At 37.6% G+C, this 17,934-nt stretch overlaps 1 protein-coding gene across 10 annotated transcripts in view; it reads left to right on the top strand.

The window, feature by feature from the left end:
* The window catches only part of LOC135472592 (casein kinase I-like), a 40,510-nt gene that overhangs the window by 9,904 nt on the left and 12,672 nt on the right, over window positions 1-17,934 (top strand). For all 10 annotated transcript variants that reach the window (XM_064752152.1, XM_064752159.1, XM_064752160.1 and 7 more), the window contains exons 3-5: window positions 4,581-4,650; window positions 15,878-16,026; window positions 17,116-17,350. In XM_064752152.1, the coding sequence (XP_064608222.1) occupies window positions 4,581-4,650; window positions 15,878-16,026; window positions 17,116-17,350 (454 nt within the window). The remainder of the gene's footprint in view (window positions 1-4,580; window positions 4,651-15,877; window positions 16,027-17,115; window positions 17,351-17,934) is intronic.

Below are 17,934 nucleotides of genomic sequence, written 5' to 3'. Positions count from 1 at the left end.
GGCATGGTGTCTTGTTGGATGAGGCAACATTGACAGCATGTATGGACAATGTACATGTACATAATTGATGTGTCACAAAAGAACAGTGGCGTGATAGGATGAGTGTACGTGTACTATAAGAGAGCTGAAAATGAGAATTCCTGCCACCGCTACATGTACATCCTTTTGCCTACATGAACAATAGGCGAACAAATTCTCCTGACTGATAATTCAGGGATGATCACTCCTGTTTTTTCAGTCAGTTCGCAAAACTGTCAATGAATGTCTTGTTGTATTCTTGATGGTGGGATAGTGTACATACAATGTGTACAAACAGAGCAAAATCAGACCATGGCTGACAAGTTAAAGAACAGTTAGCATAACTTGCAGGTTACAGCTGTATGTTAAGGATAAGGATGGATTAATTTCAGGAACTGTACGTCAAAACAGACACCAGGAAGTTTATACTACAGATTTATATAGGTTAATCCCTGTACATGTAAGTGTAGTACTTTAATGATTATATGTATATATAATGTGCAACACCTGTCTGTGCTGCTGCGTGTGTACATTTTTGTGGAGCAGCCCTACAATATACATGAACATATATAGCTGGACTTTAGTATAAATATGCTTATGTGCATATTTCATGCATGTGAATTCATGCAGCTTATCATCTTGGATGGACAAACATTGTTTAAGCTTCAACTAGTAAGTCTTTCTAGCCAGAAGCACTTCAACACATCTTCATTACATGCTTGAAGAGATGCATGTACATTGTCAAAGTGGAATTAAAATTGTACATTTCCTAGTGTGAATGGGGATAAGATCTAGACTAACCCTGGTATTCTAGGATAACAAAACATAAGATCTGTGAAAGAGGCAAGAACTAGGTTTTATTTACAGTGAAGTGCCCTGTACTAGTTGTTTATGATGCCAGCTGTTTCAAGTAACTGCGCCAGCTCTTAAGGGTTGACCAAGTACAGAACTGTTGTCAGTAGTTTTAGGGGCTGGTTATCCCTGGTAGTTTGAAGGTTCATGCAAGTGGCGTGATTTTAGGGCAGTGTGAAGACATACAACGTACACAAGCCCATGCAATGTATAAGTAACATGTATAGAAATAACAAGGCGTGAAGTGAACCACTATTTGACTTCCACCTTGAAGGAATTAGAAAACACTTTTGATTTATTGGGAATGATGTATGCCTGACAATGCCTTTCTCCTGGTAGTACATGACTAAGTAGCTTTTCAACATGGCATACATCAAGTTGAATTTATGAGCTTGTGAAGACATGTTTATATGTATGTGCACTTTGATCCAGCCAAGTAATACTTTATTGTCAAGTAAAGAGTGGGTCACTCAACTAAATGTCATGCATAATTTACATGTACATGCACTACGTGGTTATGCATTTCTTCTTAAGCCTTGAAGCTTGGAGACTCAGGGATCAAATCCGGGCCAGGTAGTACCATGGACTTCTAAAATCATACTTGCTGCTGCCTCCCTTTGCGCTCAGCACTGAAAGGTTAAGGCAAGGAATCGTTGGCTCAGTGTTAGTATAATGTGACTCGTTATGGTGTAATGTGTGTTGTCTTCGGCATGAAACTTCAGTGACAGCTTCACTTGTAGGGCATGGACTCGCCCTGTCACAAGAAGACATAGTATATGTACACAAAGACGTAATGACTCCACAACGTCACATGATCATGACTGGAAAATTGCTTAGTAAGACGCTAAACCCTTAAGCATACATGAGAGTACAATACTACTTAATTTTATTCTAATATTACTGTTATTATTTTACCTGAACATGAAATGCAGTACATGTGTGTACACATCCTCATGTGTAAATATGCCGGTTTTGGTTACATATTAAGCCATATTCAATCGCTTTAGTACTCCTGTACATTACAAGCGATCGCATGAAACATAATGCATTGGCTTTTACCACACATTAACATGTTCTACTGTATAAATATTCTTAAAATCAGTTGTAATTCTGTATGTGCATGTACATGTGCTGGGGATAACAGACACAACCAGTACTGAAGAATAAAGAGAAAAATGTAATTATACATGGAGAACAATAACAAGTAGCTGTTACATTTGGTCCAATTCTTCCATCTTGTGGAATTTCTGTTTACATGTAGATGCTCTCCTGTTTGCCTGCAAATTATTTGTGTGCAAGAGGTTATGTTGTAGACAAAACACATCTTAACCTAAGAGTACAAATGACAAGAAACACAAAATCAGTTGAACAGAGCTTCAGTAGTTAGTGATGATTATACAGTATACCTCTCATATACTCTGTCTTTGAATGAGCATAAAGCTGTGAAGAATTGATTCCTGAGGTATGTATATACTAAATGTTGATGAACACCATAGGCACATGTATGGACAGTGTATTCCCTAATTCTTGTAATTTTTGGACAGGTATTAGTAGTGCTGAAAGGAAAGAATAACATTCTTTCCCAATTTTATTGAGAAGTATGAACGTGCCGTTGAATGGACTAACCATGGCTGAAAAGAGCAGGTCAGGTGTCCCAAAAATTAGAAGAATTAGGGTAGTCTCCAAATGTCTTAATACCTTATGACTGATACTTCTGTGTAATTGCTTTTGGCATTTGTCCTATAATGCTCTCTTTTTAGTGTATAAATATTTGATATGGTTCACTTAATATCCATTGTTTTGACTTATTTATTCTCCTCCATTTCACTGTAAAACAAGGCACACTGTACAGTACTGTAATTCAAGTGTGAAAATATGATGTATTGAGGCAAACATGAATCATACACTCATAACAGTATAATTTACCTTCCTCATTCAAAATAAGGGTTTAGAAACAAGACTAGATGGAAAATTATCTTTCATAGTGTATGCATGGAAACAGAGCAGGCGTTTGGATAAAGAGATTATACCGAATCTTGTCCCATGCTTTCTTTCTCACTGAATGAGGCTGAGGATAGATTTTGTGACGTTTAATGGCCATGATCAATTAGTTTCTTTGCTCACATCATCTCCGACTGGCTTTACTTTCAAATACCAGTCAATGCCGAAATGTTCAGTTTCTGTCCAGATCTTTTTACTGGAATGTGAAGGTTGATAAGGCTGTAATGTGCATGTATGTATTGGTCAGTGCATGTACAATGATTCTATTGATTCACCGGTTTACCAGTTTAATACGTGGTTTTGTGATTTTCAAGCGGCTTTCCTTGCATATATGTTCTTCAGATGGGTTGTGTTGGTTACTGCAGATATTGTTTACAATTTCCAAGTTTAAGTCATACACTTAGCAGTGTAATACATGTTCATTTAATATACTAGTTTGAAAGACAGAAATAAGCCTCTGATGGCATATGATACAGAGAGGGATGAACATTTATTAGGGCTTAACATATTCATGTAGGTGTAGACACAGTGTGGTAATTAGCGTGAGGTTCACTATGGTGCAGGGTGATTAGAGCATCAAACTCCTACAAAGATATAGGAGACCCCAGATTGTGTCTTGAGCGAGAGCTATGCCAAATGTTTGTACACAGGGTACGTTAGACTTGTTTGCCTGGTTGAAGAACAGTGCAAACACCAGTGGGACCAGTGTCAGTTTCACATTTACTAGGTAGCAAGTTACTGGTAGGTCTTTTACCTTGGACATTAGGCATTTTAGCTTAATTTTGACCTATGGGTGGTCATGGGTTTTTCCTTGGGCTCTGCCCAGTTTCCTCTCACTATAATGCTGGCCACCATCGTATTAGTGATGTGGTTTTGAAAACAGCCTAAATCACAAGTAATATAAATAAATTTCTGATTTTTTTCCTTGTTCAAGAGCATGGTGATGAACATACTGTCAATTTCAATCATCAGAATTGTTGTAGTACTCTAACCGTGTTACAACAAATTGGCTTTAATCAAATTGTTATTTAAGATTAAATAATGTGTTGTACATGAAATGTAAATTTATAAGAAAATAAAGTGAAAGTCATGAAACAATTCACGGCGTCATCGTTGATAAACTCTTTATAACTTCAAAGCTAATGTAATTTTGTTGAGGTAGTTACAGATGATGGTGATACTAACAGAGTTACTGAGATTTGTTTACTGTTCATGTGAATCACCTGTGAATTTGTTAACGTATGTACAAAAGCACATTTACGTTAAATCCGTATTATCTCTTAATCCTTTTCGTGCAATACTCTGCAGCTCTGATATACTGGACAACAACTTCAGCCAACCAGAAGTCAGTTTTATTTGATTTGATTGATGTAACACCATACTAATAACAGTTGTACCCCTTGGCCAGAATTGTTGTGGTCTTTGTACCACATAATCATGACTCACAAGCTTTATTGGTTTCATGACGGTGAGCTGTAGTGGTTTCATGACTGCTAGGTTTCCTGTACTCTTAGTTTTTGGTGATGTCCTCTACTTTTTTGAGAAATAAACATGAACGTGTGTGTGAATGTCTTATACATGTACCATTAAAGGTGCATATTTTTTAGTTCTGACATGCAGAAAAGGCAAATTCTTGTCCTGATCACAATTTCTACTAGTCTTTGATTTCATAGTTGTATCTTCTCATGAATCTTGCTTTATTTTTGCAGGAACCCATGAAATCCCGAGCCCCTCAGCTACATCTGGAATATCGCTTCTACAAACAACTTGGGCAAGCAGGTATGTTTTTTCAGATCAGACCCCAAAGTTCTAATGGTTTACCTTCAAAGGAAACTATCTGTAGGAGTTAGCCATGCTTTGATATGATTGTCAGAATTCGTTTTCTTTTTTTCTATTACATCTTTCATCTGAAGTGAATTCTTTGTTTATAAAGGATTTCAAGAAGTGTCTTACATATACATGTAAATATAGATTCTGTTATATGTTAGGTTACCATTTGGGGGCTTGCGTGGCCTAGTGGTTAGTGCAGCGCAAGTGCAGCACAATGACCGAGGAGCATCACACCAATGCAGTCGATGTGAACTCCAGTCCATCTAATCCAACAACCTGTGGATGGTCGTATATTTCTTGTAGGCTCTTCCCGGTTTCCTCCCACCATAATGGTGGCTGCCTTGAGCGTGGCGTAAAACACCAATCAGATAAATAAATACATTACAATTAGAGGGATTCAAAGCTGTGTTAAATACATACATGCAAATACATCGAAGACAACCAGAAGTAGCCTGATGGAAAGACGTGTATGAACTTGTATCGGTTCATGACCTGCTGGTAACATGTACACAGAGCTGAATTAGCCTGCAGTGTATATTCACATCATTTGAACAGTGCGTCGTACGAAAGTATGTGGTATACAATAACATCAATCAGAGGATAGGTGGGTTTGCGTTTCAGCAAACATAAAGTACATGTAGGTGTGTAAAGCAAATGGTTAATACTGCCATCTTCAGTTTCTAGTTTCAGTCATTACCAGAATGTGTTAATATGTACATGTATTGTATGTAGGGGAAAATTACCAGAATGTGTTAATATGTACATGTATTGTATGTGGGGGAAAAGGTATATCCATGTACATAGTATTAATAAGTAAAACTGAGAGCCAGATGCATTCCTTTAAATATTTGTTGACAAAATGTCACTGTGTACAAATGTACGTGCAACTATCAGCTATGTACATATACAGTTATGTCATGGTTGTTAATGGTGATGTATATGGGCCTGTACAAGATATCTCTTAAACAGTCTTGATATGACTAAACTTCCTATCAGGAAGCACTTTGTCAGGATTGCCGACGCAAAATGAACTGGCTTAGTGGTGTGCCTTACAGGTTGCTACTGCCATTCAGTATGTACATATTATCTTTAAGGTGTGATGTCTGATCTATTCTAATTGACTGGACCAGAGGCAAACATAAAATGCCAAGGGATTGACATATACATGTATGCGCTATTAGTGAGAGCAACATTTAATGACTGCTGAGTTGATTTGAGGCAACTGGACGAATCATTTTTTTTTTTATTTATGGATTCCAGCAGCTTTTGTAATGAGGTAAATGATCTCTAATGTGTATTGGCTTCTTACTGAGTTACAGGTATCTCAAAGTTTAAAACAGACACCCACTAAATTCAGATCCTCTAGGGATCCACCAAGTCAGTGATGTGCTGCAGTAGAAGAGGATGTGTTTGTTGTGTCAGTGTGCCTTTGTTGTGTCAGCCTGGGGGCCAAAGGTGGGATCATTCACTGCCAGTGCAGATGAAGCTTTAATAGGGGTTAAAGGAGGGAGAAAGAAGATTGACTTGCAGCCCAGCTGGAAATAGCTTTATGATAATGAGATGTTGCTTGTGCTTACATGTTTGCATCACATACATGTAGCTTTTGTGGTTGGCAGTTTTATGGTTGTTCACATACATAGCTCATTAAACTAGCAGCCTACCAATACTTGTAAATGAACCACAGTCAACCATAACTGACAAGCTGAGAGCCTTGTGGCTTATTTGGCTAATTAATGTCGAAAATTGTTTGCGTTACACAACTTTCCAAGCGTAGCACTCAGACTGTTGTAATAAATACTCGCAGCTAACAGCTGGTGTAATCATGGTGTGAAACAGGTGTGTCCATATATGTTTCCGGGAAACTTGTCAGACATTTCAGGCAGCAGTATAAGGAATTTGGATCATAATTATAAATGTTATCATCAGGCATTGTTTTGCATTCATTGAAGATTTCTTTTGTGCAAGGAGCACAGCACATAGTAGGATATCCAGTATAACTCAGCCTAATGACGTTAGTAACTTTTGTTAATTTTTTTTCAGAACTAGTGACATTTATGTCCTCTGTAATTGGCTGAAATTTTCCTGTATGGCAAATTTATTTGCACCTGTAGTTTATGTAATCCAGTTAGGCGTATGTGTTAATTGATTATAAAGCTCCAGTATTTCAGAATTCATTATTTGAAGCAGTAAAAAAATTTTAAAATTTTGAAGGTTTAATACTCATTGTAAATTTGTGCTTTGATGTGCTTCAACATGTACAGATTATAATTGTTCAAATGTTCAAAAACAAGTATTCTCTCATGTGTGTAAGACATGAAATTTCACAATACATACAAGTACAGCTAAGAACAGCATGAAACACCAATCAGATAAATAAATAAATACATGTATTAGACTTGCTGGCAGTGATGGCTGTGTTATTTGTTGATGAGTCCACGTTTGATTAGGTTAGGTACATGTAGATACGTGTGTACTTCAAACCTCTGATAGTAAACAGGCTTTCGTGCCCAATGTGTTTAGCACGACAGGGCAGCCCAATGACCCAGGAGCATCCTAACAATACAGTCGCTGTGAGTTCAAGTCACAAGTATAAGGAAGGTCTTCCAGCAACCTGTGGATGGTAGTGGGTTCACACCCCCCCCCCCCCCCCCCTTGGGTTCTGCCCAGTTTCCTCGCACCATAATGCTGGCTGCTGTCTTGAGTATGGCCTAAAACACCTATCAAATAAATAAATAAATAAATAAATAAGAATGTGAACAGTTCATTACTCTGTAGTTTTGTTCAACATTGTAAACATTGTCCTAAACCTGAGACACAAGTCTTAAGGTCAGGTAAATGTGATAAATGAGATAACAGAGTGGATTGTGTGTGTGTCCTTAGGTAGACTTGTGGACCAGGACAAGTTTTGTGGTGAAGGTTACTACATGTATCTGTTGTACACAAGACCACCAGTGAACATGTAGGTCAAATGAGCCAGGTCAGTACAAACAAACTGTGACTAGGTGTACTCCATACTCCTTGATTCTGACTACCTTTAGCACAGATTTATGCGCACTTTACACTGTGGTGAAAACAACCCACAACCTATTTGCTGAAAGCAGAAGTAATGAAGGCCACTAGTCCTGCTTTGTTCAAGACCTGTTTTTGTAATCACCTACATATAGGTGTGTACAAGTATCAGCAGCAGACAGTGTTGACAGATCTGCCACTGTATAGTGTGGCTGTCTGAGCAGTATGTCTACATGTCTCTTTGTCTTGTGGGTCATGCAGAGTGTAACTTATATGATCACCCAAGTACCAGCTGATAAGTACATATATGACCCAGCAGTTTCCTGGCCCAGTCATTCTTTTAGCTGGTTCTGCCCTCAACTGGATGTAAGTATATGAGCCTAGGCAGATGGCAAGGAAGCCCCCCCACCCTCCCATATGATATACATGTATGGACACCATTGGGGTGGGGGAAGTGAGGAAGTCAAGCTGGTCTGCCATATGCAACATTTGTTAAAAGCTGCTCCTGTGTCCCCTAAAAGTGCCTTCTCCAGGTACAGCTCTTGACCTTACATGTACATTAAATTTACCAACTGCATGTGTATGCCCCTAGCAAAGACAGGTACATGTTCATGTATCAAGGTTTTCTATGACAATGCAGCTTCCCCTGTGGTGCAGAGAATACATGTACTATAACCTTAGTGCATGCATTTTTATTTTGTGTTGGAGAGCATTGACTGGAAATGACCTTTCCTTCCTTTGTCCACTTGTCAGTTGTTTTGTACACCATCATACATTCAAATATTTGCTTACAAGTGTGAAATGTACAGTATCTTCAGACAACAAATCATATGTGGAGCCTCACTATATGCAAGTATCTGTCCGTATCTGTGAAACAACATTGAAACAAAATTCGGTGTGAAGTTTTCCTATTATACACAGATCTGACTGTTGTAGAGCTTGTTAAGTACCATTCTTTACTAGTATTGATACTACAGTGTGTCATGTCTTGGTCTCCTCTACTTTAAGCCATGTTATTAGATGCCTGTTATGAAACAAATTTTCTGATGTTTTCTGCCCCTCTCCTGAGTGTGTTTGTACACTTGCTTCCCGTAACAACACTATAAGAGGAGGTTATAACATTTTATTCTATGATACACACCAGATAGCATAAAGGCAATAGCGCACATGCTGCACCTACTGTACTGAAGACAAAACCGGCACATGGTTATTTGTAGGCTTCATCTGGCAGCAGCATGTGCAGAATGTGGTGTTTGGTATCATTATGATACTCAGTGTAACTTTGTGTGGGCTTGTTATGCACAGGATATCTGTGCATGAGGATGCTGATGAGTGAGCAACACTTCCCCACCACCAAACTCTTCCCCCCCCCCCCCCCCCACCCCCCCCCCCCCCCCCCAACACACACACTAAACTTCCCCAGACCTCTCATCTTTCCATTAGAAAATTACATGATGACAGTTGAAATCAGATAATACAGTGCTGCCTACCATGCTTGATGAAAACAGTTGGAAGAGGGGTGTTCATGTAATGGATCTATGCATGTACATGTGCACATGTATATGTAACCGATCATTTTTTATACATATAGATGTACACTGGCCCCTTGGATTTACACAGATTGATTTACACTGTGACATCCAGAACGCGATGGGGTTTTTCTTGTTTTTTTGTTACCAGTATAAAGATATTCACAGGAAAAGGGCAAAATTGTTGCTATAAGCACTCCTCTGGGCATTACTTTGGCCAGATTTGAGTGTATACCAAGTTATATCAAGTTGAAATAACTACTTCATTGAAATAAAAGTTTCTGTCATACAGTGGACAAAATTCCATATAAGGAAAGTACCAAGGATGTGTTTTGCTAGATTAAACGTGTAGTCAATGGCTAGTATTTCTGCATGTACAAAGTGTGCATAAGTAGCCGTCACAACTGTCTGCTCAAACTATTTAGGACGTCAAATATATTGTGTGGTGGTGTTATGATATTGTGAAATAGAATACATGTATATTTATGTACCTTTGTCACTGTCAAATTCTCAGATGCTTCTGTCACTGTATTTATGTATTTAAAAACCTGTATATTATTTTGTGAGACAGGCTTTGTTATTCAGTTTTGTTGACTTACAAAACATGCTTTTCCACCGCAAAGCGTACTTCCTACCGAGTGTGATTCGTAAATTGTCTGGAAATTTGCATAGATTATAAATCTGACTGGCAAGGTACGAAATGTGCATGGTGCCAAGTGAAACAATGCTGACTTTCTGACATTTTTGTCAAGACATCTCTCAAGGGGTTTGGGAGTCCCAAGACACAAAACTAAAGGGCAAAGAGAAACTACGGAGTGTTGGAAAAAAAAGAATTAACAAAACGTGTGTACAAATTTCAAATAAAATCTGTGCCAGTCTTCCCAATCCAAGCATATGTTAATGCATTGTGAACTTATGAAGTTAGCAGAGAGCATGTAGCATCTAAGAGTGGCAGGGCACCTACATGTAGGCGATTAACCTTCCGACCTCTTCCTCCTAATTTACTTAAATATCCTCCAACTTCTAAAGATAATGAACACCCTGCATTTAGATTGGAAATCTTGGCAATCCTGTTCTGGGGCTAATAGAAAAGATTGACACGTAGTTTCAGCCTGCTGTTAGCTACATGCTGATTCCTATACTGTTTGAGCGAAATATTAGAGTAAAATATTAATTTCATTTTCTTTCAAGATAGTTTTTTGTAAGTGTTGAAATATAGGTTCCATTATTATTATCAAAACTTAGCATGATGAAATGCTTTGATCTTAACCAGCCTCATGACATCAGTGAAATCATCTCTTTTGCTTTCGGTCAGTGCCTTGCCATCTCACCTTCCCAGCCTGCTATAGTATGTCATTATCACTCAAGTTGTCATTCAAGTAAATTGGACTTGAAGCCTATAGTCTAACAATTACATGATATTTTCACAGTTGGTGAAACTCCTAGTTACAGTGTAACAGAATTTAGGAATAAGTCCATATATTTATGCATACTTCATTTTGATGGAGTGAATATTGTTGCATTTTGTCTATTCTAAAAGTACATTTGGTCCATGGATGTCTTGTTTGCAACTTCTGAATTCCAATATTCAGGCCAACTGAAGGTTTTTCCGAAATGTAACTTCAGGTTTAGGGTCACTTGTATGTTGCAGACTTTTCAAGTGAATAATTGATCTAATATAAAGTGGAGACCACACCAAATACACCATACCACTACGGCTTTTAGTACACTACTATGTATATGTGTATTTATGGGATACGGTACATACATACATATACATGTACAGTATATGGTTATGCTGTATGTACGTTTTCATGTGTATATGTCATCTGTACAGTATGTGAAATGCTGTGCACAATTCAGTATGCGCACACCTGTGCAACTAACCCAGGAAAACCTGTATTTACAGTCATTGCAAAGATTGTATTATACACATGTGCTTGTTGCCTTTTGTTGCAGTCCTAGAGTTAGATTCATCTTAAAGACAAGTGAAATGGCACAGGTACTTAATTGTGTGATTAACAACCAATGCGGTGTACATGTATAGGATATTTAATAATGCCGTAATATTCATTAATCTCTGCATATTGAAAGAGTTGTACAACATTCTCTATTCTGTAGCAAATATCAACTCCAGATGGTTTCAGTAATTATTTGGGAGATATGTTAGACTATTTTGCTAGTAACTTTTTCAATACTACTTGAGTAAATGCATTGTCATGTTTTCTTTACTTCCTGTGTTCTGATGCAAGATTTTGTATGATGTTTAAAATCATTGTATCACCTTTGCTTCAAGTAATGTAGTTTGCATGTAATTTTATATGCACATTTATTCATGGACATGTAGTTTATTCTTAACAATTACATATGTATGATCCATGTATTTACATGTAATTCATAGTATGATTGATCATTGTATGGACTTGCCAGTCACCCACAAAACGTATATTGACTGAGGCAGAGATATTATCCAAGATTTCTTAAAGGATACATGAAAAGGAACTATAAAACAAAGATTAAGTTTCTAAACCAAATGAAGAAAATTCTGCCCTGAAATTTTTGTTAAGAAACATTTCATTTAGGGTCTTTTCGTGTACATGTTAATTACTCCTCTATAGTATGCATATTTTCCGTCAACGCTCAGATTCTTTTCAGAAATTTCGTCGTCGTTGATCTTGTTCGGAACTCTGTGAACACCCCCGAAAGTGTCCGAGCCTGGCGAACCATGGTGCTACAGTGTGGGCAAGGTGACATGTACACAGATACTGCATGCCTTCTTCGGGCCAGCTAAGTGCCCCCTCTGTGCCCCAACACCCAGCCCCATTCGGTCTGTTCCCCACGCCCCCACCCCAATTCGGCCAGACCCTTTTGGTATGTCCCCCCACAGTTCTTTCCTGAACAGGCCCTCAGTCATCTCAGTCATTAAGCATATTTGCTATGGTCATAGCACTGTGGCCATTAGCGGCTGAACTGCGTCGTAAGCTGCCTATAACACCTATCTTTATTCACACTTTTTGGCCTTTGAAGAAATTTCTTCTTGTACTAGTATAAACTGTAGTTTGATCACTAAAGAAGACATACATGTAATTTTCATTTTGTTAGGAAACATTTTCTAACATGCAGGGTAATAGGTACGAATACATGTAGCAGAGTATACTACACTTACGTACTTATGTGTGAACCAACTTAATTTAGGTGTAATACATGTACATGTATATGTACATTGTATTTATGCTGATAGCTGAATGTTTCTAGTTTCAGACCTACATGTACATGTATATATGTGTACATGTACACGGTGTGAGTACAACACCGTGGCCCTGTATTGTGCCTTGTCTGAACGGACTGCATATGGTTTTTGCGGATGGTTTCTGTAACAGACCGCCCAGCAAGGTCATGTTTAGTAATGGCTATGAAGTGATCAGCTGATGTCTGAACATTAGGGGGTGTTGATAGATAGAGCCTGGTCAGTGTCTACTTGCCTCTCTGCCTCACTCCTGCACACCACACTGCACACAGATGCACCTAATTGAAGCCAAAAGCTGGCCTATTCAACTTCAGCTGGCTGCAATTACCATGGAAACTCTGACCAGCTCTGTCTTCTCCAGACTAAACTGATCTTGTTCAAATGCAGTGAAGGTGCCTGGTCATATTGTAATATATTCTTAAAAGTGGACATGGCTGCTGATGTGTGATTGCAGGTTTCTGGTTCTGAGTTTTGTCCCTTCCATTTGTTTACCACACCTAACCTGCACTTCCTTGGTACAATAAAGTACATGTACAGCTGTCTGCTTTCTTTCGTAACTTGGCATGGGTTGAAATGCAGACATAAATTTTGTTCTCTTTCATAGATCTTATTAATAACTAAACTGGTCATGTACATGCTCTTCAATCACTCCATTTGAGATACTGTGGGTTATATATATATATATATATATATATATATATATATATATATATACATGTGCTTTGCTTATTTGCAGCACCAAGCCTAAGCATAGTATATCTACATGTATATGCATAGCGACTATGACATGGAAACCAACCATTATCTTGCCAGCTATTTATTCCATGCAGACATGATTTTTTTTCCGCTTTTTAGCGGAATTCCGCTTTTTCTTTGTTCAGTTTCGATTAATTTACCTGTTTTCCGCAGATTTTTCTAGCTTCCGGGGCCTAGGCGGCCCCTGGACCCCGGCCTTTTTGGGCTATGATAGTAAATTTCAGCTATTTTCTTAGTTCACCACAATCATGTCTGTCCATGGTTTCATCACAGTTTTGGTGTAGACACTATACCTCTCTTATTTCTGCATTTATTCTGATACATGTTCAAGCACCAGAAGCTCAAAGCAAACTGTGTGCTGCTTGGACTCTTATATGTACATTGTACATACATGTGTGAAGAGTTCATTTAAAGCTCTTTTGTTGTGTCAGACTGTGGTAACATATACATGTCAAGGTGAAAACAGAAGTCAAGAGTACATGTGTACATGTGTGGGAGGACTGATACGTGTAGGTTTAATAGTAGTTATGTAGTGTGAGTCCTGGAACAATGTTCAGAAATCCATAAGGAGGAATTTGAATGGTAACGCCTAAGCCACAAAAATGAGTGCATTGTTTTTAATTACTAACAGGGCTGATTAAAACACCAATATTCCAAATCATTGAATGTGGAGGAATGGTCAGATTTACAACAATTCATGTCAGAGTATATAACCTTTTTTTAATGTTAAGGACTTCAAAGAACATGAAGAATTATAGTACTTGTAGTTTGGAGAACTTTTTATTCTGCTTTTGGTTAAGTGGATCTTCTGTTAAAACAGCAATAGGCTCCACAGAAAATATGGCCATCACTGGGAGATGTATTTTGCTTGGCCATCCTGCTGCATTAAATACCTGTAAATTGTAGAAAACACCAGATACTGTGTTCGATTGATTGAGTTCATAAATGGAATGCATTTTGCATACATGTATATTACATGAAGGTTGTAACTAGTTTGCCGCCAGTTTTTGTTGTGCCTTTATTCTGTTCTGTGGTGCATTAAATCATATGTTCATGTGAATTTAATTCTTACATCGATTGAAGTGCTATATAGTTATGTAACCAAAGCATATTCTTAAAAAGTATGAACGAAATGTTCATCATGAAAGCACAGGACAAGCTCTGGCATGATCTTGGACAATAGTCTGATTGCATTTACCAAGTTTTCTCTCAGATTTATGGAATAGGAGGGCAGCCTTCATGGAGACAGTTTGAAATCCGGCCATTAGTAGGGCTTGGCAAGTCTTGGCACCCAGGCATAAACAGGTTACCCCTTTGCCTTATTCTTCATTGCTAGAAAGAATCAATAGCTCTACAATATGCCATGACTTTACTGACCAGTCGCTGTCTTCTTCAAGGTACCAACTAGAGAATGGGTGATGGAAAGCTGTGTGTGCATAGTGGCAGTAAAGAGGCCCTGTCCACATCCTATCAGCCAATAAACCCAGAACACTTTATCATGAAATTGTTCTGTAGCAGTTACATTGATTATCTGGAGTTTTCAACTTATCTCCATCATGAACCAATACATTAAGTTTTATAGAAATTGTATGACAATCATTGCATAATCAGTACATAATGTCATTCATGTGGCATATGTTGATGTTTCTTGTCCACGTTATTCTTGAGTAGGACGTAAAACACCAATCAAATCAAATAAGTGAACACTTGTTTCACTAATTTTATGATCTGAAGCAAATGTATTGTCTGTGTAAGTATGCATGTGTACATGTATGTTTGATAGTAATAGCATTACACAGCAACTATTACACAATATTGTAGAACTGTAACCATTACAGGAGGTAAAATAAAGTCAGGATCCCTCGTTACTATCTTGGCCTAGAACCAGCTGCTTAAGCAGAGAAATCTCATGAGAGAAGAATGTTGACAACTAGGTTATTTCATCCTCTCTTTTTTTCAGTAACATAAATTCTTTCACCACATTGTTTTCAAATTTATGGGGAAATTGCCACTAGTTCCGTAAGACATCTTATATAATTGTCTACATGGCAGCCCTGCTCATTTTTCTTACAAGGTTTGTAAGTACATGTACTTGGACTGGTTTAAGGACTCAATGACATCATCACTAAACCATTTATTACCCAATTCCTTCAACCTTTTCACAAGTGTATGAAGGTAATTCATCCATCTACATCTTTTAGTTATTGTGATAAATTCATCTCTAGAGAAATGACCGGAGTATATGCTTAAAACAACACCTAGTGAATGTGTGTTATGTGCTATGTTTACCTGTACATGCATGCATACACTGGACGTGTAATATCTGTGGAATCTAAAATTTATAAAAAGATTGAATTATTATTAATTATAAAACTCAGTAACAGTTGGCCTGTTATTGCTTTTATTTTTTCTCTTGTGGGGCCTAAGTGAGAAATAATCATTGTTCGATCAAACAGTAGCTGATAGTGATATGACACTTGACACTTGTGCTGCTGTGTAGTAACAAACCAGTTCATAAAGGAATGTTTATTTGTTTTCATATCCATCCTATATTTTCTGTGTTCTAATGTGTAATGTATTTCTTTCACAAATGTATCTGGTATTAACTGTTACTGGTTTTGGTTTTTCGTAACAGAGGGCATTCCACAAGTGTATTACTTTGGCCCATGTGGAAAGTACAATGCGCTGGTGCTAGAGTTGCTGGGACCAAGCCTCGAAGACTTGTTCGACCTCTGTGACCGGAAGTTTTCTCTCAAAACAGTCCTCATGATTGCCATACAACTTGTAAGTAAACAAGGTTGCCCAACAAACCAGCTCCCCATTTAGAAATTGATCCTAGGCTGCAGAAACGCACACATCGACATGTAGGAAATGCATGTATAGCAAATTCACTGCATTCACCTCACAGCCTTGGGCCTGCATGTCTGGGTGCAATAGCTGGCAGCCTTTCATCTTCATAGTGTGTCTAAACTAGGAGTTAGCCAGCAGCTGGAGGTCTAAATCTACATGTATCCTCTGACACAGAGAATACATGCAGGAGGATACCACAGTACCATGACTGCCTAGTAAGCTAAGTAAATACTCTTACTGAGGCAGACCTAATCCCAATCAATAACCTGCTTGCAGTCCACATGTACCGATACGCAGTATCTAAGGAAGACCCTCTGCAGGCCAAAGAGGAAAATGTTGATTAGCTGTGACAATAGTGGATGAAATGCGTGGGAAGTTAGAAAGTGAATGAGGAAAAATAACACAGAGGAATGTGATTAACAAGGAAATTGTTACATAACTACATTTAGTACATGTATGCCTTTCTTCCATTCACTGTACTGCCAACTTATGAGTGAAAAATTTTGAGCGCAGCATATGATACTAGCAAAATAAATAAACTTTACCATTTCTTTTGAGTACATTTGTATTTAGCCACATGTTATGCGATATATGTGTACACATGGAGCAAGTGCATTTGAAGTGAAATATGCAACATGTGTACACATACATAAACAGATACTATAAGTTGGTTGCTATCTCAGCAATTCTTGACTCATATAATGAAGTTTTTAGCCCCCAGCTGTTTGTAGAGAAATGTTACCTTACACCATAATGAATGAAGAGAGCAAATGACTGCTGTGAACATTCTGTGAAGCAGGCATAAATGCAACGGTTATACTAGAATGGCAAGGTGAACAAAAATGTGGAAGACTAAGATCTTCTATTGGATTTTGTTGAATTACTATCTTATTAAAATGTTTGATTAACATTATTGAATGGAAATAAAATCCAATATTAAGAAGTGTTTGTCACATGTATTATTTTCAAATTTAGTTCATATTTGGCTGCTACAGTGGCGGAATACTTCACTTTCTGTTTCAGATCACCCGAATGGAATATGTCCATTCCAAACATCTTATATACAGAGATGTGAAGCCTGAGAATTTCCTCATAGGACGGCAGTCTAATAAAAAACAACATATCATAAACATTATAGATTTTGGTCTGGCCAAGGAATACATAGACCCTGAAACTCACAAACATATTCCATACCGAGAACACAAAAGTCTCACAGGAACTGCTCGATATATGAGTATAAATACACATCTTGGTAAAGGTAAGTAAACAGATGGTATTTTTCAGTTTTTTCCTCACAATCTGAAATACATGCACTAATTAAAATTGGACCTGAATCTTCATGCATTTCTTACTGAAACTAAAATGTTACTAATATTAAAACACAGTGGTATGCTGTGAAGTCAAAATTTAGAACTACTTTGTTGTAATGCCTACTTTGTGGTCCAACTTATCACCATCATATAGGTGAAGGCTTCAGTGGCATTAAACGAAGAATCAAAGCAATAAACGAATAAATTTGTATATGCTGTGCTCAGACTTCATCATATATGTGTAAGATGAAGGTAAATCAAAGAGAATTTAGCTGGAAGATGTAACTATTGCCTCTTCATTTCACTAACTGAGGATATGATAGTGCAAGTTAATCTGCATGTATGACATTTAATCACGGATTTCATTTTCTTTGTATTAATGTGTATAAATTTATACACTGTAATTGTGTGATTTTTACGTTAATATTACGTAGACTTGTAACTGTTAAATGTACGTGCATTTTAAGAGGTTTGAACATGTAGGTAAGTAGTTTGAAGATTAACTCTTATCCTTTTTGCTGTTTCACTTAAA

Source organism: Liolophura sinensis, chromosome 8, assembly GCF_032854445.1.
Source record: "Liolophura sinensis isolate JHLJ2023 chromosome 8, CUHK_Ljap_v2, whole genome shotgun sequence".
In the NCBI taxonomy this organism is placed as follows: domain Eukaryota; kingdom Metazoa; phylum Mollusca; class Polyplacophora; order Chitonida; family Chitonidae; genus Liolophura; species Liolophura sinensis.
The sequence above is the reverse complement of the archived record's forward strand: the minus strand, read 5'-3'. Positions and strand labels throughout refer to the sequence as shown.